This window comes from Mirounga leonina, unplaced genomic scaffold (assembly GCF_011800145.1).
Source record: "Mirounga leonina isolate KUSES-001 unplaced genomic scaffold, KU_Mleo_1.0 Mir_129, whole genome shotgun sequence".
Taxonomy (NCBI): domain Eukaryota; kingdom Metazoa; phylum Chordata; class Mammalia; order Carnivora; family Phocidae; genus Mirounga; species Mirounga leonina.
In genome coordinates, this window is record NW_023270323.1 from 36,754,916 (window position 1) to 36,780,430 (window position 25,515).

General features: G+C 37.9%; 1 protein-coding gene across 1 annotated transcript in view; it reads right to left on the minus strand.

Annotated features, from left to right (window-relative positions):
• Positions 1-99: 99 nt before the first annotated feature.
• PAICS (phosphoribosylaminoimidazole carboxylase and phosphoribosylaminoimidazolesuccinocarboxamide synthase) overlaps positions 100-25,515 on the minus strand; it is a 27,989-nt gene continuing 2,573 nt past the window's right edge. The window contains exons 2-9 of the mRNA XM_035004923.1: positions 24,661-24,858; positions 19,413-19,591; positions 17,004-17,183; positions 16,790-16,903; positions 16,026-16,109; positions 14,299-14,479; positions 12,788-12,946; positions 100-955 (exon numbers count right to left, since the gene is read on the minus strand). Of these exons, the coding sequence (XP_034860814.1) occupies positions 789-955; positions 12,788-12,946; positions 14,299-14,479; positions 16,026-16,109; positions 16,790-16,903; positions 17,004-17,183; positions 19,413-19,591; positions 24,661-24,858 (1,262 nt within the window). The 3' untranslated portion in view covers positions 100-788. The remainder of the gene's footprint in view (positions 956-12,787; positions 12,947-14,298; positions 14,480-16,025; positions 16,110-16,789; positions 16,904-17,003; positions 17,184-19,412; positions 19,592-24,660; positions 24,859-25,515) is intronic.

Here is a 25,515-nt window from a genome sequence, read left to right on the forward strand (position 1 = left end):
TGAGGATTCTTAGTTTGGCTAAAACATGTATTATCAGAATTAAAAGAATTTTATGATCCACAGAGGCACTCATTATAACTAACTAAGATAAACTAAATCTTTCATTTGGAATGACAAAGGTGACTCTTTTTTTTTTTTTTCCATGGGAAATTGCCCTGACATCCATCAGAGAAGTTCTCAGAAAAGTCCCCTTTTTATGGCTTCCACAGTATCCCTTCATCTTATTTCATTTGTCTTCCCTACCCCCAACACCAATCTCAAGTATAAACAGACAAATAAAAGCAAAACAAAACAGCATCTTGGTCTACAGCTGGGGATAAATACACATCTATTTTGAGATACTGACTGCAAATAAAACACCATACCCTTAGGATTTTGTAAAGATCATAATGTAAAAGAGGACTATATTGCTCTTGGCACTCTAAGATACAAGCATTTTAACTTTTTAAAACTTATGGGTTGAGATACAGAAAGTCAAGTAGTAACTTTAAAGCTCTATAACAAGACATTATTAGTATTTAAGAAATATATTTGATTGTTCTCTACCTAATTGCGACCATATAGTAGCTAAGAGATTTTAAAAGTGTCCTTATACTAATTTCACTTCCTCTAAAGAAATGTTAGTATCTCCAGAGTCTACTGATCCATTAATCTAGAGAAGCATTTATTCACTAGTAAATTTTATTTTTTTTTTGATTGATTTAAAAACTTTTCATCTTGATTTTTTTCTGAAACTAAACAAGAAATGTAGCTTTTCTCAAAAAAAAAAAAAAAAAAGCAATGATGTTTTATAAATTGCCCTCTCGGATTTTCTTGTCAGCCTGCTTCAAGGAAATCCATGTGTTCAATACACTTGCTCGCAGTTTAGCCCATACCAAATGGTTGTTTAATCCAAATATCTGAGCAGCAAACTGAGCTGATCCTTCTGGAGAAAGTATGGTTGAACAGCCAAGACCTATTGGTTCAGAAAGGAAAAGACAATATTAAGCTGTCAATTAGTAATGAAAAGAGCACTTAGTAAACTTTTTTTTTAAAGTAATCTCTACACCTAACTTGGGGCTCAAATTCACGACCCTGAGATCAAGAGTCACGTGCTCTACCAACTGAGCCAGCCAGGGGCCCCTAGTAAACTACTGTATACTCAGAAAAGTCCTATTAATCACAAATAATAAAAAGCTACTGTATCATCCTTGTCTAAAGTAGAATCTACAGAAGGAGTTCCATCTCTACAACTGGAGTGATAAAGTGATTATTAAGAGATAAGTAATATATCACGAACAGGTATTTTATATACATCTATCACTTTTTTTTTTAGATTTTATTTATTTGACAGAGAGAGCACACATAGAGCAAGGGAAGTAGCAGGCAGAGGGAGAGGGAGAAGCAGGTTCGCCAAGCAGGGAGCCCAAGTAAGGCCTGATTCTAGGACCCTGGGATCATGACCCAAGCCCAACGACTGAGCCACCCAGGCACCCCTATCTATCACTTTTTTCACTGAAGCCATCTTCAAAGAAATTCACCTTTTTCGAAGTTCTTTTCACATAGAGTAAACCTTTAAATCACTGATGAAAGGCAATAGAAATACAACAAGGATCAAGTGGACAGAAGCACCTGTTCTTGGATAAATTTGAGGTATGCACATTTTTTTGACAATTTCCTAGCTGCTACTTTTGTCTTTGCACTTGAACTATTCTAACATCTTTAAGCAGTAAAAAAGCTAAAACCAAAGAATTTTATGAAGTACCAGGTTCTAAGTAAATTCAGTATTAATAAGTTCTAAGAAAGTAACCTCCTTGGGGGCCACATGTTTACTCAGGCAGACTTTCTATTATGGGGTGGTACTATTATGTCTGTGTCACTCGAGTGAAATACTAACTAGCTTACAGATGCAAAAGCTCCATTTCCCCAATATTCTTGGAATTCATCAGGCTCTTTGACTCCTGCTACTTTCGATAAGAAGTATAAATCACAAGGCAAATTTATTTTAGTTTGTATTAATAAATCAATTTATGCAGCTCCATCATTTACTATGTGATATTGGTCAAGGTACTTAATGTTAACTTTAGTGTCCTTATCTATTAAGATGTGAGTATTCAACAAGTTAATATACATGAAGTGCTTGGAGCAGTGCCTGGTGCATAGTAAGTACTCAATGAATGTCAACTGTTAGGAGTAGTAGTAGTCTAGGTACAGGGTTCTACTCTAGTAACTGAAATACCTGTGCCTATACTGCTCAGGATTCCCTTTCTAACATCAGGAAAGCTTAATTAGCAAAAAATTAGGTTATCTAGTGAGCATGCCATAAGAGAAAGTAGTTTTCAGGATTTTACAAAGGCCACTGTAAAACTTTTCCTGAAAAGATTATCCCCAATTCTAGCGATCAGAATGTACAGATCTTCCAGATTCCCTCTCTCTCCTTGGATAGTACTAGAAAAAAACTGCCAAATTTTTGCTCATCACATTCTCCCTTTTCTAAACTCCACTGATAATACCTATACTATTCCTCTGGCATAAAATGAGTTATACTTTCATTTAAAGCCATAGTAAATGTTTAACTAGAGAAGTTGACACAATCAGATGTCCAGCTAAAGATCTAGTTAAACATGGATTAATCAAAGGTGTATCCCTTAAACTGTATAAAGATAGCATTAAGTAGCTGAATGCTATATTAAAAAGTTTGTTCAATATGGTTACTGACTATAAATCAAATATGCTCAGCTGTAAAAAATATTTTAATTAATGGTATCCTATTTTTTTCTATACTTGAAGAAAGATACCTGCCAAAGCTTTAAAAAAAAAAAAAAACAGCAGTAAAGGGAATAAAGAGAACAGTCACAAACGTAAGAACAAAGAGATAACAGCAATAACTTTTTGTCAGCTGAAAAGGAAATGGAGTGGTAACTAACTTAGGTAGACCTAGAAAATTTTATCCTAAACTGGAAGCAGGGAAAGATGAGAAGCAATGTGACCAACGTTAAAAAAAAAACCCATGCAAAGATTGGGGAATTAGTGGCACCTGATACCCTTGAAGGGAGAGGTGGGGGTGAAAATGGGGCTAAAAAAAGAGGACTGGCTTAAAGTCAAGAAGCAGTTAGGCCATCAGATCTCCTGCGCCACTCTATGTACCTGAGCAATTGGCCCTTCTGCACCGTAGCAGAATCATAAATTCTTGTGAAGGTAAAACAGATTGTTAGTCCAGACTTCTGTGGACCAGAGGGTACAAGGCATAGCTGAGACAGGAATGCCACAGTGAAAAAAGAGGGTTAAGTTTACACATGTATTAAGATCACCAGATTCCAGAATGCTGGCAGTCAGGTATATTCCTCCAGGTAGGAGACTGAGACTGGATTGAAAAACTCAATAGAAGGGTTGGAGAAACATTCCAGAGAGTATAGCAATAAGAGAAAGAAAAAACAGAAACCAGAAAGTTCCAAATTTGAATAGTAAATCCAAAAATGAGAAAAGAAAGAAAATGGAGGGAGAAGGAACGTATTAAGTAACTGAAGAAAATTTCCCAGTACTAAATAATCAGAGTTCCAGATTTAAAGAGTCCACTGCAAGCCCAACAAGAAAATAATCATCAAGACACATCTTTGTGAAATTTAAGAAAAATGGATAGAAAAAGATCCTAAAAGTTTCCAGAAAAAAAACAATTCACAAATGAATCAGAATGGTAAAAAGGCACTGGAGTTTTCAGTAACTCTGGAAGATAGAAGACAATGAAGTAATGCCTTCAAAAGGCATTTCTGAAGGAAAATAATTTTCAATCTAGAATTCCATTTCTAAATTATTGATTGTGAGGCTATGATGGAAACATTTTCGATATATGAGGTCTCAAAAAGTTTACCATCTGTACCCCTCCCCCAGGAAGTTCACTACGAATGCTCTCCAACAAATTAAGGAGCAAACAAAGAAAGGGGAAGACATGGGACCTAGGTAACAGGACAAAATGCTTGTCAGGATGATGGTAAAGAGAAATCCTAAGATAATGACAGTACAGTAGGCCTAGAGAGAAGCCAGTCCATAGTGGAAGGCTCAAGTACTTAACATATTTGACACATAACACGAGCAGATTTACAATAAAATAAAAAAGACTGGCATTTAACAAGCAATCAACTCTTACTGAAACAATATGGACTCTCAGGACTGGTATATCAGATCATTATCTTGGACTGTGATGAGCTTACCACAATATTGTTATTCTATGAGATTCTGTTCAGCCAATTGATAAAATTTCCTTGTATGTTATTTATTCTGGTCCCTAATTTATAGAGATAAAGTTTCATTTTCTTTACAGAAGTAACAATCACATTTACTTTAAAAAAACTCAAAACCAGGGGGAGGAGCAAGATGGCGGAGGAGTAGGAGACCTAAATTTCGTCTAGTCCCAGGAATTCAGCTAGATAGTTATCAAACCATTCAGAACACCTACAAACTCAACAGGAGATGGAAGAAAAGAATAGCAGAAACTCTCTGAACAGAAAAGCAACCACTTTCTGGAAGGTAGGACGTGAGGAGAAGTGAATCCGAGGCGATATATGGGAAGATAGACGGGGGCGGGGAGCCTCCTCAGCCAGCTACTGGCAAGTGACAGAGCAGCGGAGCACAAAGTCGAAACTTTTAGAAGTCAGCTCTGCTGAGGGACGTTGCTCCAGTGGCTCAGGGGGGGTGGAACCCTCGCTGGGACAGTGTGGTCTCAGGACCCTTAGGGTCACAGAAAGATGGGCGTGCCTGAGTGCGGCAGAGCTCCCAGGTATTGGAGCGGGGAAACCCGCTGCAAAGACGGAGCCGAGGAGTGGGCTCTCAGCTCAGGGCTGCCATAAACTGTGATCTGCGGCACAGTCGGGCCACTGCTCTTCCAGCAGGGACCCAATAAGCGGCAGATCTGGGGAGACTCCCCTTCCTCCCCCAGGAGGAGTGGCATGGGAGCATACCGTAGGGATCTGCTGGGTTTGGAGACTCCACATGGGGTCGGGTGCCAGAGATAGAAATGCTCAGTCACAGGCCAGGTGAGCACAGAGTGGCATGGGAGACTGGGGAGATGGGAGTGACCTACTGCTTTTCTCTGGGCGCTCACTGAGGAGTGGGGCCCCAAGCTCTCCGCTCCTCTGGGACCAGAGATTGGCAGGCTGCCATTTTCACCCTCATCCTCCAAAGCCATAGGGAAAGCTTTCAGGGAACAAAAGCTCCCAAGAGCAAACCCGAGCAGATGACTTAGCCCGGCCCCCTGCAAGAGCGGGGCAATTCTGCCTCCGGCAAAGACATTTGGGAACCTAGGCAACAGGCTGCTCCCCCAGAAGATCAGCAAGAACAGCCCACCAAGACCAAGTTTACTGATCACTAAGGACAGCAAAACAACAGTGCTAGGGGAATACCGCACATAGAATTCATAGTTTTCCCATGATGTTTAGTCTTTCAAAGTTAATTTTTTAAATTTTCTTTTTTTCTTTTTCTATTTTTTTAGTTGAATTTTTCTTCTTTCCTTTTTCAACCAACATCTTGTCAATTCCTTTTTTAAAAGTCTTTTAAAATTTTTCATTTTTACAGTAATATTCTAGCTCTTCATTGTACTTAACCTTATTTTATATATATATTTTTTTCTTTTGTTAAAATTTTGGGATACAGTTTCTTCTAACGGACCAAAATATACCCTAAATCTAGGGTATGACATTGTCCTAGCCTCCTGCCTATTCACATTCCTTTTTTTTTTTTTAAGATTTTATTTATTTATTTGACAGAGAGAGAGACAGTGAGAGAGGGAACACAAGCAGAGGGAGTGGGAGAGGGAGAAGCAGGCTTCCCGCTGAGCAGGGAGCCCGATGTAGGGCTCGATCCCAGGACCCTGGGATCATCACCTGAGCTGAAGGCAGACGCTTAACGACTGAGCCACCCAGGCGCCCCTCACATTCCTTTAAAAAAAATTTTTTTTCATTCTTTTTTCAACCAACTTATCAATTCCTTTTTAAAAATCTTTTTAAATTGTCATCTTTAAAAGTCATATTCCATCCCTTCATCATATTTACCCTTACTTATTTATTTATTTATTTGACAGAGACACAGCGAGAGAGGGAACACAAGCGGGGGGGGGGGGGCGGAGAGGGAGAAGCAGGCTTCCCACCCAGCAGGGAGCCCAATGCGCGGTTTGATCCCAGGACCCTGGGATCATGACCTGCGCTGAAGGCAGACGCTTAACGACTAAGCCACCCAGGTGCCCCTACCCTTATTTTTGTATATATGTAAGATTTTCTTTCTTTAAAATTTTGGGAGGCAGTTTCTTCTAACAGACCAAAATACACCCAAAATCTAGTATGTGGCTGTTATATTCACTAGCCTGATCATATTCTTTCTTTTCTTTTTTTTTTGTTCCCTTTCTTTTTCCCCTGGTTTTGGGTCTCTTCCGATTTGTTTAGTGTATATTTTTCTGGGATCGTTGGTACCCATTTAGCATTTTTTTAGCATTTTGTTTTCTCATTCATCTATTCTCCTCTGGACAAAATGACAAGATGGAAAAACTCATCTCAAAAAAAAGAACAAGAGGCAGTACCAACTGCCAGGGACCTAATCAATACAAACGTTAGTAAAATGTCAGAACTAGAGTTCAGAATGACGATTATAAAGATACTAGCTGGGCTTGAAAAAAGTATAGAAGATACTAGAGAATTTCTTTCTGGAAAACCAAAATAAAATCTAGCCAAGTCAAAATCAAAAAGGCTATTAATGAGGTGCAATAAAAAATGGAGGCTCTAACTGCTAGGATAAATGAGGCAAAAGAGAGAATTAGTGATAAAGAAGACCAATGATGGAAAATAAAGAAGCTGAGAAAAAGAGAGATAAACAACTACTAGATCACGAGGGGAGAATTCGAGAGATAAGTGATACCATAAAGCGAAACATTTAAATAATTGGGATCCCAGAAGAAGAAGAAAGAGAGAGAGGGGCAGAAGGTATAGTGGAGCAAATTATAGGAGAGAACTTCCCTAATTTGGGGAAGGAAACAGGCATCAAAATCCAGGAGGCACATAGAACTGCCCTCAAAATCAATAAAAATAGGTCAACACCCCGACATCTCATAGTAAAACTCACAAGTCTCAGAGACAAGCAGAAAATCCTGAAAGCAGCTCGGGACAAGAGGTCTGTAACCTACAATGGTAGAAACATTAGACTGGCAGTAGACCTATCCACAGAGACCTGGCAGGCCAGAAAGAACTGGCATGATATATTCAGAGCACTAAATGAGAAAAATATGCAGCCAAGAATACTATATCCAGCTAGGCTGTCACTGAAAACAGAAGGAGAGATAAAAAGCTTCTAGGACAAACAAAAACTAAAAGCATTTGCTAACGCCAAACCAGCCCAACAAGAAATATTGAAAGGGGTCCTCTCTAAGCAAAGAGAAAGCCGAAAAGTAACATAGACCAGAAAGGAACAGAGACAATATACAGTTAACAGTCACCTTACAGGCAATACAGTGGCACTAAATTCGTATCTTTCAATAGTTACCCTGAATGTAAATGGACTAAATGCCCCAATCAAAAGACACAGGGTATCAAATTGGATAAAAAAGCAAGACCCATCGATATGCTGTCTGCAAGAGACCCTTTAGACACAAAAGACACCTCAAGATTTAAAGTGGGGGGGGGAAACCATTTACCATGCTAACGGACATCAAAAGAAAGCTGGGGTGGCAATCCTTTTATCAAATTAGATTTTAAACCAAAGACTATAATAAGAGATGAGGAAGGACACTATATCATACTTAAAGGGTCATCCAACAAGAAGATCTAACAATATTAAATATCTATGCCCCTAACATGGGAGCAGCCAATTATATAAGCCAATTAATAACTAAATCAAAGAAACACATCGACAATAATACACTAATAGTAGGAGACTTTAACACCCCATTCATTGCAATGGACACATCAACTAAGCAGAAGATCAACAAGGAAACAAGGGCTTTGAATGACACACTGGACCAGATGGACTTCACAGATATATTGAGAACATTCCATCCTAAAGCAACAGAATACACATTCTTCTTGAGTGCACAAGGAGCATATCCCAGAATAGATTACATACTGAATCATAAATCAGGTCTCAACCGGTACCAAAAGACTGGGATCATTCGCTGCATATTTTCAGACCTCAATGCTTTGAAACTAGAATTCAATCACAAGAGTAAAGTCGGAAAGAACTCAAATACACAGAGGCTAAGTAGCATCCAATTAAAGAATGAATGGGTCAACCAGGAAATTAAAGAAGAATTTAAAAAATTCATGGAAACAAATGAAAATGAAAACACAACTGTTCAAAATCTTTGGGATGCTGCAAAGGTGGTCCTAAGAGGAAAGTATATAGCAATACAAGCCTTTCTCAAGAAACAAGAAAGGTCTCAAGTACACAACCTAACCCTACACCTAAAGGAGCTGGAGAAAGAACAGCAAATGAAACCTAAACCCAGCAGGAGAAGAGAAAAAATAAAGATCAGAGCAGAAATCAATGAAATAGAAACCAAAAGAACAGTAGAACAGATCAACGAAACTAGGAGCTGGTTCTTTGAAAGAATTCATAAGATTGATAAAACCCTGGCCAGACTTATCACAAAGAAAAGAGAAAGGACCCAAATAAATAAAATCATGAATGAAAGAGAAGAGATCACAACCAACACCAAAAAAATACGAACAATTACAAGAACATATTATGAGAAACTATCTGCTAGCAAATTAGATAATCTGGAAGAAATGCATGCGTTCCTAGAGATGTATAAACTACCAAAACTGAACCAGGAAGAAATAGAAAACCCGAACAGACCCATAACCACTAAGGAAATGGAAGCAGTAATCAAAAATCTCCTAAAAAACAAGAGCCCAGGGCCCAGATGGCTTCCAAAGGGAATTCTACCAAACATTTAAAGAAGAATTAATACCTATTCTTCTGAAACTGTTCCAAAAAATAGAAATGGAAGGAAAACTTCCAAACTCATTTTATGAGGCCAGCATTACCTTGATCCTAAAACCAGACTAAGACCCCATCAAAAAGGAGAACTACAGACCAATATCCCTGATGAACATGGATGCAAAAATTCTCACCAAAATACTAGCCAATAGGATCCAACAGTACATTAAAAGGATTATTCACCATGATCAAGTGGGGTTTATTCCTAGGCTGCAAGTTTGGTTCAACATCCGCAAATCAATCAATGTGATACAATACATTAATTAAAGAAAGAACAAGAACCATATGATCCTCTCAATAGATGCAGAAAAAGCATTTGACAAAGTACAGCATCTTCTCTTGATTTAAACTCTTCACACTGTAGGCATAGAGGGTACAAACCTCAATATCATAAAAGCCATCTATGAAAAACCTACAGCAAATATCATCCTCAATGGGGAAAAACTGAGAGCTTTTCCCCTAAGGTCAGGAACACGGCAGGGATGTCCACTATCACCACTGCTATTCAACATAGTACTAGAAGTCCGAGCCACAGCAATCAGACAACAAAAAGAAATAAAAGGCATTCGAATCGGCAAAGAAGAAGTCAAACTCACTCTTTGCAGATGATATGATACTTTATGGGGAAAACCCAAAAGACTTCTTCCCAAAACTTCTAGAACTCATATAGGAATTCATTAAAGTGGCAGGATATAAAATCAATGCACAGAAATCAGTGGCATTTCTATATACCAACAACAAGATAGAAGAAAGAGAAATTAAAGAGTTGATCCCATTTACAATTGCACCCAAAACCGTAAGATACCTAGGAATAAATCTAACCAAAAAGCCAAAGGATCTGTACTCACAAAACTATAGAATACTCATGAAAGAAATTGAGGAAGACACAAAGAAATGGAAAAACATTCCATGCTCTTGGATTAGAAGAACAAATATTGTGAAAATGTCTACGCTACCTAGAGCAATCTACACATTTAATGCAATCCCTATCAAAATACCATCAACTTTTTTCAAATAAATGGAATAACCCTAAAATTTGTATGGAACCAGAAAAGACCCCGAATAACCAAAGGAATGTTGGAAAAGAAAAGCAAAGCCGGTGGCATCAGAGTTCTGGACTTGAAGCTCTATTACAAAGCCGTAATCATCATGACAGTCTGGTACTGGCACAAAAACAGACACATAGATCAATGGAACAGAATAGAGAGCCCAGAAATGGACCCTCCAACTCTATGGTCAACTAATCTTCAACAAAGCAGGAAAGAATGTCCAATGGAAAAAAGACAGTCTCTTCAACAAATGCTGTTGGGAAAATTGGACAGCAGAAGAATGAAACTGGACCATTTCCTTATACCACACACAATATTGGATGAAAGACCTCAGTGTGAGACAGGAATCCACCAAAATCCTAAAGGAGAACACAGGCAGCAACCTCTTCCACCTCAGCCGCAGCAACTTCTTCCTAGAAACATCGCCAAAGGCAAGGGAAGCAAGGGCAAAAATGAACTTTTGGGACTTCATCAAGATAAAAAGCTTTTGCACAGCAAAGGAAACAGTCAACAAAACCAAAAGACAACCGACAGAATGGGAGAAGATATTTGCAAATGACATATCAGATAAAGGGCTAGTATCCAAAATCTATAAAGAACTTATCAAACTCAACAACCAAATAACAAAAAATCAAATCAAGAAATGGGCAGATGAACAGACATTTCTGCAAAGAAGACATCCAAATGGCCAACAGACACATGAGAAAGTGCTCAACATCATTCAGTATCAGGGAAATACAAATCAAAACTTCAATGAGATACACACCTCACACCAGTCAGAATGGCTAAAATTAACAAGTCAGGAAACGACAGATGTTGGTGAGGATGCAGAGAAAGGGGAACCCTCCTACACTGTTGGTGGGAATTCAAGCTGGTGCAGCCACTCTGGAAAACAGTATGCAGGTTCCTCAAAAAGTTTAAAATAGAGCTACCCTATGACCCAGCAACTGCACTATTGGGTATTTACCCCAAAGATAGAAATGTAGTGATCTGAATGGGCACCTGCACCCCAATGTTTATAGCAGCAATATCCACAATAGCCAAACTATGGAAAGAGCCTAGATGTCCATCAACAGAGGAATGGATAAAGATGTGGTGTGTGTATACACACACACACACACACACACATAATGGAATATTATGCAGCCATCGGAAAAAATGAAATCTTGCCATTTGCAATGATGTGGCTGGAACTAGAGGGTATTATGCTAAGCAAAATAAGTCAATCAGGGAAAGACAAGTATCATATGATCTCACTGATAGGAGGAATTTGAGAAGCAAGACAGAGGATCAGAGGGGAACGGAGGGAAAAATGAAACAAGACAAAGCCAGAGGGGGAGACAAACCATAAGAGACTCTTAATCATAGGAAACAAACGGAGGGTTGCTGGAGTGGAGGGTGGTGGGAGGGATGGGGTGGCTGGGTGATGGACATTTGGGAGGGTATGTACTATGGTGAGTGCTGTGAATTGTGTAAGACTGATGAATCACAGACCTGTACCCCTGAACCAAATAATACATTATATGTTAATAAAGAAATAAAAAAAATTTTTTAAAAAAACTTCAAAACCATGAATGATGTATTCTTCGGGGGCGGGAAACCCAAATCTGGATTTGATCTAGCTACAGATCTCACCACCAGTTTATAAAAAATATAGGAAGAGCATGTTAAACATCATCCAGAAATATAATCAGCCAAATCCAAAATATGGACAATTCTATAGGATAAATGAAAGTGAAAAAAGAAGGATTAAAGGAGACTTAGGAGAGACAGCAATTAAATGCAATATAAGGACTATGTTAGATCTTGATTTGAGCAAACCAACTGTAAAAACAAATGAGATGATCAGAAAAGCTTGAACACTAACTGAAAATTAGATGATTTTAACAAATTACCCATTAATTTTTCTTAAGTGTGATTATGGTATCCTATGATTTTTTTAAAAAACGATTTTATTTATTTATTTGAAAGCATGAGTGACGGGGGGTGGGGAACTCAGTGGGGGGAACAGCAGAGGGAAAGGGAGAAGCAGGCTCCCCGCTGAGCAGGGAGCCTGATGTGGGACTTGATCCCAGGACCCCAGGATCATGACCTGAGCCCAAGGCAGATGCTTAACCGACTGAGCCACCCAGCCATGCCAGAACTCTAGTTTTTAAATCACAATTATGGTGGCGCCTGTGTGGCTCAGTCGGTTAAGCATCTGCCTTCAGCTCAGGTCATGATCCCGGGGTCCTGGGATTAAACCCCACATCAGGCTCCCGGCTCAGCGGGGAGCCTGCTTCTCCCTCTTACCTGCTCTGCCTGCCGTTCCCTCTGCTTATGCTCGCTCTCTCTCGACAAATAAAATCTTAAAAAATAGAATAAAATAATAAAAACTAGAGTTCTTATTGTTTAGAGAAGCATATTTAAGTATAAAATGCTATGTTTGCTTGAAAATAATCCAGCAGAAAGGGCTACAGATGTAATAAGATATTAAATCTTAAAGTTGAATAATGGGTACATGAGATTTCATGTTATTCTCTCTACTATTGTGCATGTTTGAAATTTTTCAATAAACATATTTTTTTTTTTTTGAGAAAGCCAGCCTGAGCAGGGGGGAGGGGCAAAAGGAGAGGGAGAGAGAGAGAATCTCAAGCAGGCTCTCTTCACGGAGCCCAACATGGAGCTTGATCTCACAACCCTGAGAATATCACTTGAGCCAAAATCAAGAGTGAGATGTTTAACTGACTGAGCCACCCATGTGCCCCTTTAATAAACAACTTTTTAAAATTCATGTATCTTACCACTGGGTAGTCGAAGAGAAGACCACACATCCTGAGCTCCCCAGTCTGGAGTGAGTGGAGGGCAGCTGATAACTGGGTATGCAGTGTTACCAGACATCACTGGTCCTAAACCATTGCTTCTGCCTGCCACTGCCACAAAAACAGTAGGAATGCCATCCCCTAGGGAAATTACACGTTTGTAATTGAATTGGAAAAGAGATTTTAAGATAGGTTAAAACAAAATGCCTATGTGTCTTAACTCCTTCAGTTCCTTTATTTGCAGTCTCCAGAAAAAGCATAAATAAGACACTATTATTACATATATATTCAGTATATACCGCACTTCACCACCTACTATATCTCAAGTAACAAAGTAGCGAGAATAAGTTTGGCCATCTTTGAGATCGGTAGTATAAAAAGGTACCAGAGTATTAGTGAGGGAATGGCTCAAAGGCCCTTCTGCTATGGCTGCTTAGGCTCACCGAAACAAAGAATGACACCACCAGAACCAGTGTCTGTCCTCGGTTCCTTCAAACAACAGTATAGGGAGACCTTGTTAATGGAGACTAGAGGTTCAGGGGCACAGTATGAATGAAGGAAGGCAAATTCAACAATATAGTACCCAAATATTTATTACCCTTCAATATATTTTCCAACATATCTCTTAAGTATTTCATTCTTTGATAAATTTTTAAATTATTCCTTTGTTTCTTACCACAGAGATTCCTAACCTGGAATCCAAAAGTTTATGTATTTGCATTTTTCTGGAGAAAGAGTTCAGGCTTTCATAAGTTTAACAAAGAGGTCTAGGAACTTATTCCAGTTCCTTGCCCTCTCCTCCTATCCCCGGCCCAAACCTTAGTAACTCTGCTCCTGTAACAACTACCTTTAGGAAGAAAACTCAGATCAACATTTTTCCCAGTTGAGAAACATTTGGTTATGTCTCCAGGACTCCATTATTTTAGATCAATACTATCCCATCAAGACATTTCTTTTATATACTAAATTCTAAAATTATTCCTTAATTTCACATTCAAATACCTCCTAGGAAAGGCTGACCACTAACAATACTCAAAGAATCTGCTGCTTCAACCTCAGGCCTCCCAAAATTATGTGGGGCCTATCTTCTGTTGGAGCAGATTAGAAACAATACTTCAGGGGCTTCTTATTAGGTAAAAACTCATTCTAGTCTTTATTTTCCTTCCATGTTTCACTTTCTTTTGGGAGGTGGGGGCCTTTACTCTTATTTATTTTTAACATTTTTAAAAAAACTTGAATGCTGTTGACACACAATGTTGCATTATTTTCAAGTGTACTCATGTTGCATTTTCAATTCTTTTTCCCCCGAGCCATTCTTTTATAAGTGCCTAGAGCATCTCATACTCTTTGGGAGTATAATGAAAGCCTAGATTATCACATTTTTCCCCCTTGGAAATGTGGCAAATTCTTTTTCAGCATTATTAGTCCAAACATAAAATTTTTTGGCAAAATCAGGAGAATTTCCTGAAATGCTCTAGTTATGTGACATTTACCTTCATACTCTGCTTTAATCCTCAGAGTTTCATCTGGTCCTTTATGGGCAGATGTTACCCGAAGTTCACATGGAATGCCAAAATTTCCACAAGCCTTCTTGATTTTTTCACAGTGACTGAGATCAGAAGTTGAGCCCATCAATACTACAACTCTGCACTGACTTTCTGATTTCAGGAGCAACTGGAAAAGAGAAACATGGATATGAAAAGAAAATGGCAAAAACTGGATAAATACAGAATTGAGTATCATAAGAATAATCAGTTTACAAAACTGTAGCAGAGTAAAAGTACAACTGGACAGAATATTTTCTTTCTTAATAGACCAAACTCAAGACAGAGACAAACAGGACAAAATGTAATTTATTTTTCAAAATAACCTCTGTATATAAAGAAAAGTGGTCTTCATAATTAAGACCTAAAGAGTAAGATTTTTAATCAGAGAAATTATATTTACTATAATAAAAAGCAAAAATAAATACTCAACCCTTCTAATTAATATTCAGGAAGCTGTAATATAAAATATTTCATCCTAAGATTTTAGTCCATTGTGTTTAATGGAGGTTTTAAGGCATAATCAGCCAAAATAAAGAGATCATATTATAAACCTTAAGTCACTTAGAATTCAAAATGCATGTTCCCAAGGAAATGATGTTCTGAAAACTGGCTATGACCCTTGAATAACCAAAATCCCATTCAATTTCCACAGAATTATAGTAATGATAATACCATAAATCTAAAAGATTTGAGAGAGGGAGAGGGAGAGAGAATCTCAAGCATACTCCCCACTGAGTGCACAGCCTGATGCAGGGCTTGATCCCAGGACCCTGAGATCATGACCTGAGCCAAAATCAAGAGTTGGATGCTTAATGTCATGACTGAACCACCCAGGCACCCCAATAATACCATAAATCTTAAAGTGACATTTTAATGTCACATAGAGTTCTAATTCTGAACTCTACTTATGGAACCTATGCTAATGCAACTCTGAGTAGCAGTGGAGGGATGGGTAGGAAATGTAAGGGGCAGGGAGGAGACAAGGACTCTAGGTTTCCCCAACAGAATTTGGGAGTGTACTGGCCAGTTTAACAACAGGGGGTTTCAGTATGTCACTGAGGATAGCTCAGGTGGTACATTTCTTAAGGGTGTTCCTTTTTTTTTTTTTTAAACCACTGGGTGGCTTCGCTGGTTGAGTGGATGACTCCTCATTTTAGCTCAGGTCATGATCTTGGGGTCCTGAGACTGAGCCCCGTGTCAGACCCTGCGGTCAGTGGAGAGTCTTCTTCAGGATTATCTCTCTCCCTCTGCCACCCCCCCCACTTGCGCACACGCGCGCACACACACACACTCTTCCTAAAATAATTATTAAAAAAAAACTGGAGAAGAGAAATAACTGCACCTTCTCACTTTTATTTTCCTTTTTTTTAAAAAATGGTTTTATTGTTTTATTTATTTATTTATTTAGAGAAAGAGCATGCAAGCAGGGGGAGGGGCACAGGGAGGGAGAAAGAATCCCAAGCAGACTCTGCAGTGAACGGAGAGCCCGATGCGGGGTTCAACTCCATGATCCTGAGATATTGAGATCCTGACTCAAGCTAAAATCAAGAGCCGGATGCTCAACTGACTGAGCCATCCAGACGCCGCTATTGAAGGGGCGTTTTGTCCTTTTTGAGGCAAGATTTTCTTGTAGAAAAACACAGAACAGCATGGGTTTACTACAAAAGTTTTACCTCCACTCTTTCTGCAACCCACTCAAAATTTTTCTTCACCATCTGGAGCCCTTCGGGAGTTACTTCCTTGAGGTCACGATAAGACTAGAAAATAAGATAGAAAGTTTAGAATACAGATATTCTATTAGTAATACTCTTGCTAACTGAAATTATTTAATTTCTGAGTTTTGGGTAGACTATGAAAAGCTTGCATAGCAAGGAATATATCTGAAAATGTATCCGAACCTATAAATTCATTTCCTGAATTAGACTAGAGGAAGTTCAGATAGTGAAGTACACTTGTATTTTCATTTAAGCTTAAGTGCTTTCTACACTAGCAACTACAATTAACTGCCCTGACAATTCTTATGTATTAAGTAGAGAGCATCTGCCCTAATTTTGTTTTTACAGGACAGAGCAGAAATGGAACCTGGTAAGATCCAGAACACTTGGGATAGAGTTCCAGATCTGCCCTTATTCTTATAATTATGAAGATATCTATCATCCTCTCAGCAGTTTTCAATTGGCCAAACAAGGATAACCCTTGCTCTGTGTGATAGTCATAATAAATGAATAATCTATTTTGTAAATGCAAGGTACTGTTCCTATTATTTTTCTTCAGGATATACGAAATGTAAGAGATATTTATCTTTAAAAGTAAACAGCAATCAACTCTGGTTCTTATCATATAGAACAATAGTTGCCTTTTCTTTTCCTCCCATCTTCCTACTCACCTCTATCTCGCCTGATCTTGAAAAGGATAAAAAAAAATCCTGAGGCATTACCTGTTTATCTTTCTGTTGGCTTCGATCTCCTGATGGCCAGAGTCTCCAGGAATCATTATCAATAACATCAGCAAGAACAATTTCTTTGGTGGTTACATCAACACCAAATTCAATCTAGAAATAGCATATCACCAAAGAAAAGTTTTCAAAACTCTACAACTAAAGACATTTCTCAGTTACAATCTTTATTATCAAATCTCCATTTTATTTGTACCTTCATATCAACCAGCGTACAGTTCTGGGGCAACCAGGATTTCTCCAGTATTTCAAAAATAGCCTGTGTAGCATGACTCATGATATCCACTTCAGTCTGGCCTATAACAAGTCCAGCAAAGCAAAATTTTGCGGCAATTAGCTGTTCCTCAGACCACTGTGGATCGTTATTGGCATCGTCCTGAAAATAAAGTATAGGAGTACAATTAATTTAAAAATAAAAATTTTGAATTTTTGAGATAAACTGAAGTCCTTTTTTCCTTGACCATGAATTCCTCAGAAATATTTATTTTCTCTAAAGAATTTTTCATTGAAATGCCCTTTAACTCACAATTATTTTTAATTTATCTAGTTTTAATAACTACTTTAAAATTTAAGATATTCAGTGAGTAACTTACTCCAGGTGATAAAGTAATTTGAAAGAATTTGCTCTCTCTATAAACTAATTTAAATGAAAGTTTGTGATTATTTTTTCTTCATCTGAGTCAATAGAGATAGTAAGAAGGCCAAAACACACTTTAGTCCACCAAATCTCTCTAGGATGCAGTTTTCATAATCTCCTGACCTCTTTTTTTTTTTTTTTTTTTTAAGATTTTATTTATTTGATAGAGAGCACAAGTAGGCAGAGTGGCAGACAGAGGGGCAGGCAGAGGGAGAGGAGAAGCAGGCTCCCCGTTGAGCAGAGAGCCTGATATGGGGCTTGATCCCAGGACCCCGGGATCATGACCTGGGCCAAAGGGAGATGCTTAACCAACTGAGCCACCCAGGCACACCCCCTTTTTTTAAAAAATATTTTATTTATTTGACAGAGAGACACAGCGAGAGAGGGAACACAAGCAGGGGGAGTGGGAGAGGGCCAATCAGGCTTCCCACTGAGCAGAGAGCCCAATGTGGGGCTCGATCCCAGGACCCTGGGATCATGACCTGAGACGAAGGCAGACACTTAATGACTGAGCCACCCAGGCGCCCCCACCCTTTTTTTTTTTTTTTAAGATTTTAAATAATCTCTACACCCAACGTGGGGCTCAAACTCTCAATCCTGAGATCAAGAGTTACATGCTCTGCCGACTGAGCCAGCCAGGCACTGCTCTTGACCTCATTTTTAATAAAAATTTATATAAGACTATAAGTCTTTAGGGATATTATTTAATAATTCAAGAGACTTTATATAAAGGCATTAGTGAAAAAAATACTTTCATTTTATTCATTTTATGTAGTGTCCCAATTTCACATGAAATTTTTCTTTTATGAATTCTGGATTTGTATTATAACCATAAGATAAACATTTTAAACTATGCAGTTCACTGATTATACTTGAACTAGGCCAAAAGGCTGAGAGACAATTTTAGTTCACTGTTTAAAAATGCTACACAAGATACATCTGGGTGGCTCAGTCGGCTGACCACCTGCCTTCAGCTCAGGTCATGGTCCCAGGTTCATAGGACTGAACCCTGCGTAGGGCTCCCTGCTCAGCGGGGAGCCTGCTTCTCTCTCTCCCTCTGCCTGCTGCTCCCCCTGCCTGTGCGCTCTGTCAAATAAATAAAATCTTTAAATTAAAAAAAAAAAAAAAAAGCTACACAAGGTGCGCCTGGGTGGCTTGGTTGGTTGAGCGTCCAGATTCTTGGTTACGGCTCAGGTCATGATCTCAGGGTTGTGTGATGGAACCCCCTGTCAGGCTCCCTGCTCAGTGTGGAGTTTGCTTAGGATTCTTCCCCCCGACTTCCTCTCCCCCCCCAGCTTTGTTCCTCTCACTGCATGCTTACTCGCCATCTCCCTCTTTCCCTCTCAATAAATAAATCTTAAAAAAAAAAAGGGAACAATAAAAATGCTACACAGACATTACTCTTGATGTTAGAACTATGCTTAACAGCTAAACAAAGAGGGAAAGAGAAAAGCAATTTTTTTTTTTTTTAAGATTTTGTTTATTTATTTGTGCAACAGAGCAACAAGCAGGGGGCGCAGCAGGTAGAGGGAGAAGCAGGTTCTCTGCTGAGCAAGGAGCCCGATGCAGGACTCAATCCCAGCACCCGGTATCATGACCTGAGTCCTAGGCAGATGCTTAAATGACTGAGCCATCTAGGCATCCCAAAAAGCAGTTTCAATAAAGAAAACCAATACAAATTTATAACCACTGATTCCTACATCTTTTTTATGTTTTCGCTTATAAGAGATATTGGTAATAGTTTTTCTGTATCTGAATATAAAAAGATCCCTTGTATTCACCTTACTTCAAACTCTTTAAAAATTTAGTTTCTGAATTGTTACTTTTCTTCCTAATAACTGATAATCTTATTTTTTAAATTTATTTTTTTAAAGATTTTATTTAGCTTTAATAACATTTAAATCTTTTGACTTTGAAATTATGTTTGTTGCTATACTATAGTAAGACACAGAAGCATAGAATAATTACCTTGAAAAACAGCTCCACTTTAGGTGGGTAAAACTTATATCCCTCCTTGACACCAGGATTCCTTTTGAGAAAAGAACCAGTTGCTATTCTTCTACAAACCCATTCAATTGGAATCATTTCACACTTAGGTGCAATGAAAGCTGTCTCCCCACATTTTCTGGCGAAAGCAGTTTTGATACCTACATATTGATAAAAAGGTGTTAAAAAGCATTAAAATTGTATTAAAAAAGTTAGATCTGAGGCATAATAAAATTGCTGTTTATGAAAAACAAAATGAAACAAAAACCCTATCTAGCCAAATGTATTATCCCTAAATGATACTACCAAAAATATATTAACTTTTTTGAAAAAGTGTAAGTAGGAAAGCAAAATTATTAGTATGGCTTTCTTTTTTTTTTTTAATATTTTATTTATTTATTTGACAGAGAGAGACACAGCGAGAGAGGGAACACAAGCAGGGGGAGTGGGAGAGGGAGAAGCAGGCTTCCCGCAGAGCAGGGAGCCCGATGCGGGGCTCGATCCCAGGACCCTGGGACCATGACCTGAGCTGAAGGCAGATGCTTAACAACTGAGCCACCCAGGTGCCCTAGTATGGCTTTCTTAATGCTTATCAAAATATTTAGGAGTATTTCATTTTAATGTTGCATGGGAAAGTATATAGTGGATCAGAAAGTCTGGGTCCCATTGTCTTTACCATTCATTCATACATTCAAAAAAGACTTTTGAGAAATTCCCCTGCCACTGCTTACCTACCTTGCATAAAGCATATAACTCATCTAAGTGGTACTAAATTATCTTTAGATTTGGTTATACAATTCTCACATTTGACAGTCCAGTATTAAATGGGCCTTATAAAATATCTACTTATCACAATCAAGTACAGCCCTACATTTTGGGTTGCTCTTTTCTCTTAATATTTGAAGAAAATAATGCCTGAAAAAAAGTATCCAACAGGTAGCAGCAAGAACATAGTGGCCAATTTGGCCAAGAGCAAAGAAAACATTTGTTCTTCCCTTCCCTTCTATTTTACTCAAACTGTTACTGGAAAACTAAGATAAAAAAGCTAGCTTGTGATGGGAGCTATTTTATTTGGGGATGTTGGAAAATAACCTAATAATAGTTATAATATATCATGAACCATGTGATCCAGCAATTCCACTCCTAGATATTCTAGGTATTAACACTGCAGCTTGAAGATGAGCGTTATTATGTTAACACATAAAGGTTTCCAGGAGACATTTTAATCATGGTAATGCTACAGGATTACTTTGTGCTGCCATATAATAACATACGTATATATTACCGTACATGAAGGGAATTTACATTTATGTAAGACCTGCACTGTTCTAAGTGTTTTATATCTCATTTAACCACATATAAAATTTTTCAGGTAGGTATCATTACATTTTACAGTGAAAGAAACAGAGGCTCAAAGAAGGTAAGTAATTTGACAAGCTGGGACATGTTGCTAATCAGTAACGGTGCTTGGACCAGTTGCAAACCTGCACTGTTTTCTCTGTACTCCCTCTGGGTTTGACCAGTAAGATTCAATTGAAACAGGAAATTGTGACATGCTACATGAACAGGAACTCTGGGAAAGAGTAAGAGTTTAAGTAAATGGTCATTTTAACCCTTAAAGAATGACTGGGCTCATGCTCATGGATAGGCAAATCATTTAAATCAATCCTTAACTACAGGTGGTAACTACATGCTTGGCTTTAAGAGTTCCTTTTAAGATCTGTTAATTATTAGATATATGTGCTCATTTGTCTACCAAGCTTGAAAGACTGGTATCCCAATCTATTGTTTAAATATAAACAATAGTTACTTTTACTCAGAGGAAAATTCCTCCTCACATCTAAGAGAACCAAAAGTACAGAATCAATTTACGGTAATGATCTAGTACAGGAAAAAAGAATTGCTTCAAAAAAAAAAAAAAGATTCAGTTTAGATGATATAATGATTGCTTCTAATATACATGCTAATCATCTTAGCAAATTTCATGACTGGGGGGATGAGCAAAAGAACTCTCCCCATGTCTCACTATTTACAGAATTTAAGACTCCTATGAAGATTACTAAGGAAATGTCACTTCATACTCTGAATTACAATGGCAGTGTCTGACAGCTAATCAGCCCACATATCCCTTGGGCCACCCATGTATCAAGGCTGCCCAGCTCCTCATCTGTGGTTTAACAACTGCAGGACTTATACCCATTATCACTATTAACACCTAAATGTAATTACGGTAGGTTTCTGTGAGAGAACTGAGACTTAAAAGGTTAAGTATTGAGACCAAATCCACACATTTCATAACTCAGGTGTAGCATGTATAATATTTCCATGGAAAAACAGTATTACCTATACCTATTATTTGTATAGTATTTTATAGTTTGCTTGTGATTGACAGTGAGAAAATCAGAATCCTGATTTACAAAATCTCATTTGGTGCTCTTCCCATTCTAACTTCTAGAAATACCTTAATTAGGAACATAGCCTTGGTTATAAAGAAAGCAATTTTAAATAGATCACTGGTGGTCAACTAGACATAGCATTTAACTATCAGCAAGTAAAAATTAGATAAGGCAACAGAACTCCTGATCTGTCCTCTAAAACAAATCTAAGAATTTTTTAAAACTTAAGTTTTCCTTAATTTCAGTGTATAAAACCTGAAAAACATCTTTCAACATTTCATGTGAACCAAGTAAGTTTTAGTTAAGTGTGCCAATATAGTAGTTTATTTATTTATTTTTAAAAAGATTTTATTTATTTATTTGACACAGAGAGAGAGACAGTGAGAGAGGGAACACAAGCAGGGGGAGTGAGAGAGGGAGAAGCAGGCTTCCCACTGAGCAGGAGCCCGATGCGGGGCTCGATCCCAGAACCCTCAGATCATGACCTGAGCAGAAGGCAGACGCTTAACGACTGAGCCACCCAGGCACCCCGCCAATACAGTAGTTTAAAGATAATTGTTGGAGTACTTCTTTTAGGATTGCAAGCTTTCCCAGCTTTCTCAGACTCAGGGCTTTCACAGTCCAAACTGGGAAAGTCCTAGACAAACAGAGAAAATTTGGGTCACTTTAATTCATTTTTGTTAAGCCCACAAAATGCACTGAATAGTCCCTTACTGAGTAAGAAAATAAAAACTTGGGCCTGTACTTATCTTCCATTATTTGAAAAAAATAAATAAATAAAAATAAATAAATAAATAAATAAATAAATAAATAAGGCCCCGTAGCTATGTATAACTACTATGGGTACACAGGAGCTAATCTTTTTTATTGTTAAAAATTTATAGTATTAAGCAATTTTTTAAAATTTTAGTATGTACAGGGAGAATGAGATAACTTGGCAAGTTAAAAATGGATCACTTATCTGTACTGCAATAGGAACCTAAAATTAGTTTGATGCTCTCTATAACAATCAACTCAGTCACTGAGAAACCACCTATCAAGGAAGCCTTGAAATAAAAATCCTAAAATCGTATTACTTAGGAACTGTGGGTGGTCCTTTAAATTTATCACAACATACTCACTTTCAACGTATAGAGGGATTTATGATATAGATGACAAATTAGGCTGGCAAACATTTTTTCCCCACACTACCTTAAAAATGTTCAACAGAAAACTAGGAAAGAGGCAAAACTATTCAAGAACCCATTCTGTACTGACAGAATTGATTTAATTTGAATTACCCTGTTATTTTGTGAAAGGTAGGTACATCTATCCTGAATGGAAACAAAGTTATTAAATCCCCCTTTGGATTTAGAAGATTAATTTAACACATTATGGACATACCTTGAAGATATTGCAGGTTCGGTTCCACGTCATAATAAAGCAAATCAAATGAACTTTTTGGTTTCCCAGTGCACATATAAGTTATATTTACACAATACTGTGATCTATTAAGTGTGTGATGGCATGATATCTAAAAAACTTTAGTTAAAAAATACTTTATTGCTAAAAAACACTATCATCTGAGCTTTCAGCAAGTTGTGATCACTGATCATAGTTCACCATAACATATAAAATAATGAGAAAGTTGGAAATATTGATAGACTTGCCAAAATGTGACAGCAACATGAAGAGAACAAATGCTGTTAGAAAAATGGCACCAACAGACTTGTTCAATGCAGGGGCAGGACTGCCAAACCTTCAATTTGTACAACAACAACAAAAAAGGCAATATCCATGAAACACAATAAAGCCAAGTGCAATAAAACAGGGTAGTGAAAGGTAGTAAAAGGAGACAAAATTATTAAATTATAAAATTAGAACAGGGATAGTAAAAAACAAGGCTTAAGGAACCAGAGGCCTCAAAGGTTGAGTGATCCAAGGCAATGAGGCCTCTTACACTGAAGGAAAAGAGCTCAAATCTTTTATTTGCTGAGATTTCATATACTACAGACAAATCAGCATTGACTGAATCCCTGCAGAAAAGCCCGTTATCTTAATTCCCCTTTCTTTACTCCAAATGCCCTCCACAGAATGTTCTGATCTAGTCTCTTTGAATAGATGTCTCTACAGGAAATAGTCTTTCAGTTTTAGAGTAGGGAGTAACCCTGGAGATCTCTGATCTAGTTCAAATCCCTCACTTGAGGCAGAATAAGAAGGTGTGGTGGCAATCTTCAAATACTTTTCAGGGCTTTCAAGTGGAAAAGGAATTTGAAATTCTGTCTTATCTCCAAGGGACAGAGAAATGAATAACTGTATAGAATTGCAGGTACCAAATTTCAACTCTTCAATTAGAGCTGCCTAATACTAGAACAGGACTCCTTCATAGGTAAGTCTCTCCTAGGACATCTTCTTAGGAGAGAAAAGTTACAGAGGAGATATGCATGCCAGACAGACTGTAGCAAACTGTTAAGATTCCTTAACTAAATGATACTACTTACTAATTCCAAATTAAGTGCTGTAGTGAAATTTAAGAGTTCCTGCTTTTGATTTCAATAACCTTACCTTTTGAGACATTGCCAAACAACATGTTCTTAATCCAAATGTCATCTCCCCATGAAAGAGATCAGAGTGTGCCCTGTGTGTGTGTGGGGTGGGGTGTGTGTGTGTGTGGCAATATTCAAAAGGGAGGAGATTGTGAGGGGAGCCACTTACCTGTTTTCCGATAACCACTGAAAAATATAACTGGTAGTCCACATGTTGTTAATCCAAATAATGCCATTTCCCCACGAAAGGACAAATATGTTCGTGAGAGAGAGAATGTGAAAGGGGAGGCCTTCGGGAAAGCCACTTACCTGCTTCCTTTAACAACTGAAAAATACAACTGGTAATTTTATTTGAGATTGCAGCTTTTCCTTCCAGGTGATTCTTTCTGGCTGCATTTCCTGCTGTTATCTGGTCCTTGGACTGCAGGAGGACTTTTCCTGGACTATCTGGCAATTCATAAACTTCTTTTGTTTTACCCTCATAGAGTTTTTTACCAATATTCAATACTGTGGAGATAAAATGGAGACATTAGATTTCAGGAAAAAATTTCCTAATGGAAGAATAAGTTATCTCTGATCAATCAGAGAACATAAAGAGTGGTTAAGGAATAATTTTAATAAAAAATTCACTCATCTGCATAGAACCTTATACTCTACAAAGTATTTTCACAGGCATCGTATTTGTTTCACATAATTTTGTGACAAACTCTAATTATGCAAATAATTATAGTTGACCCTTGAACTATGTGGGGTCTAGGATTGAAAATCTGCATAGAACTTTTACTCCCCAAAAACTTAATAGCCTACTGCTGACTGGAAGCCTTGCTAATAAGATTAAATGGCTGATTAACACATATTTTCTAAGTTATATGTACCCTATGCTGTATTCTTACAATAAAGTAAACTAGAGAAAAGAATAAAATCTTAAGAAAAAGAAAATACATTTGCAGTACTGTGTGGCACTTATTGGAAAAAAGAAAATCCACAGGTAAGTGGACCTGTGCAGTTCAAACCCACATTGTTCAAGGGTCAACTGTAGAGATTAGAAAACTAAGTATCCAAAAGGTAGAGGCCATGCAGTTAGGAAATGGCAGAGCCAGACAAAATCCTTTGTCTTCTGATATCATATTCTTTTCTCTTTCCATTATCAACCCTGCCTCTCTC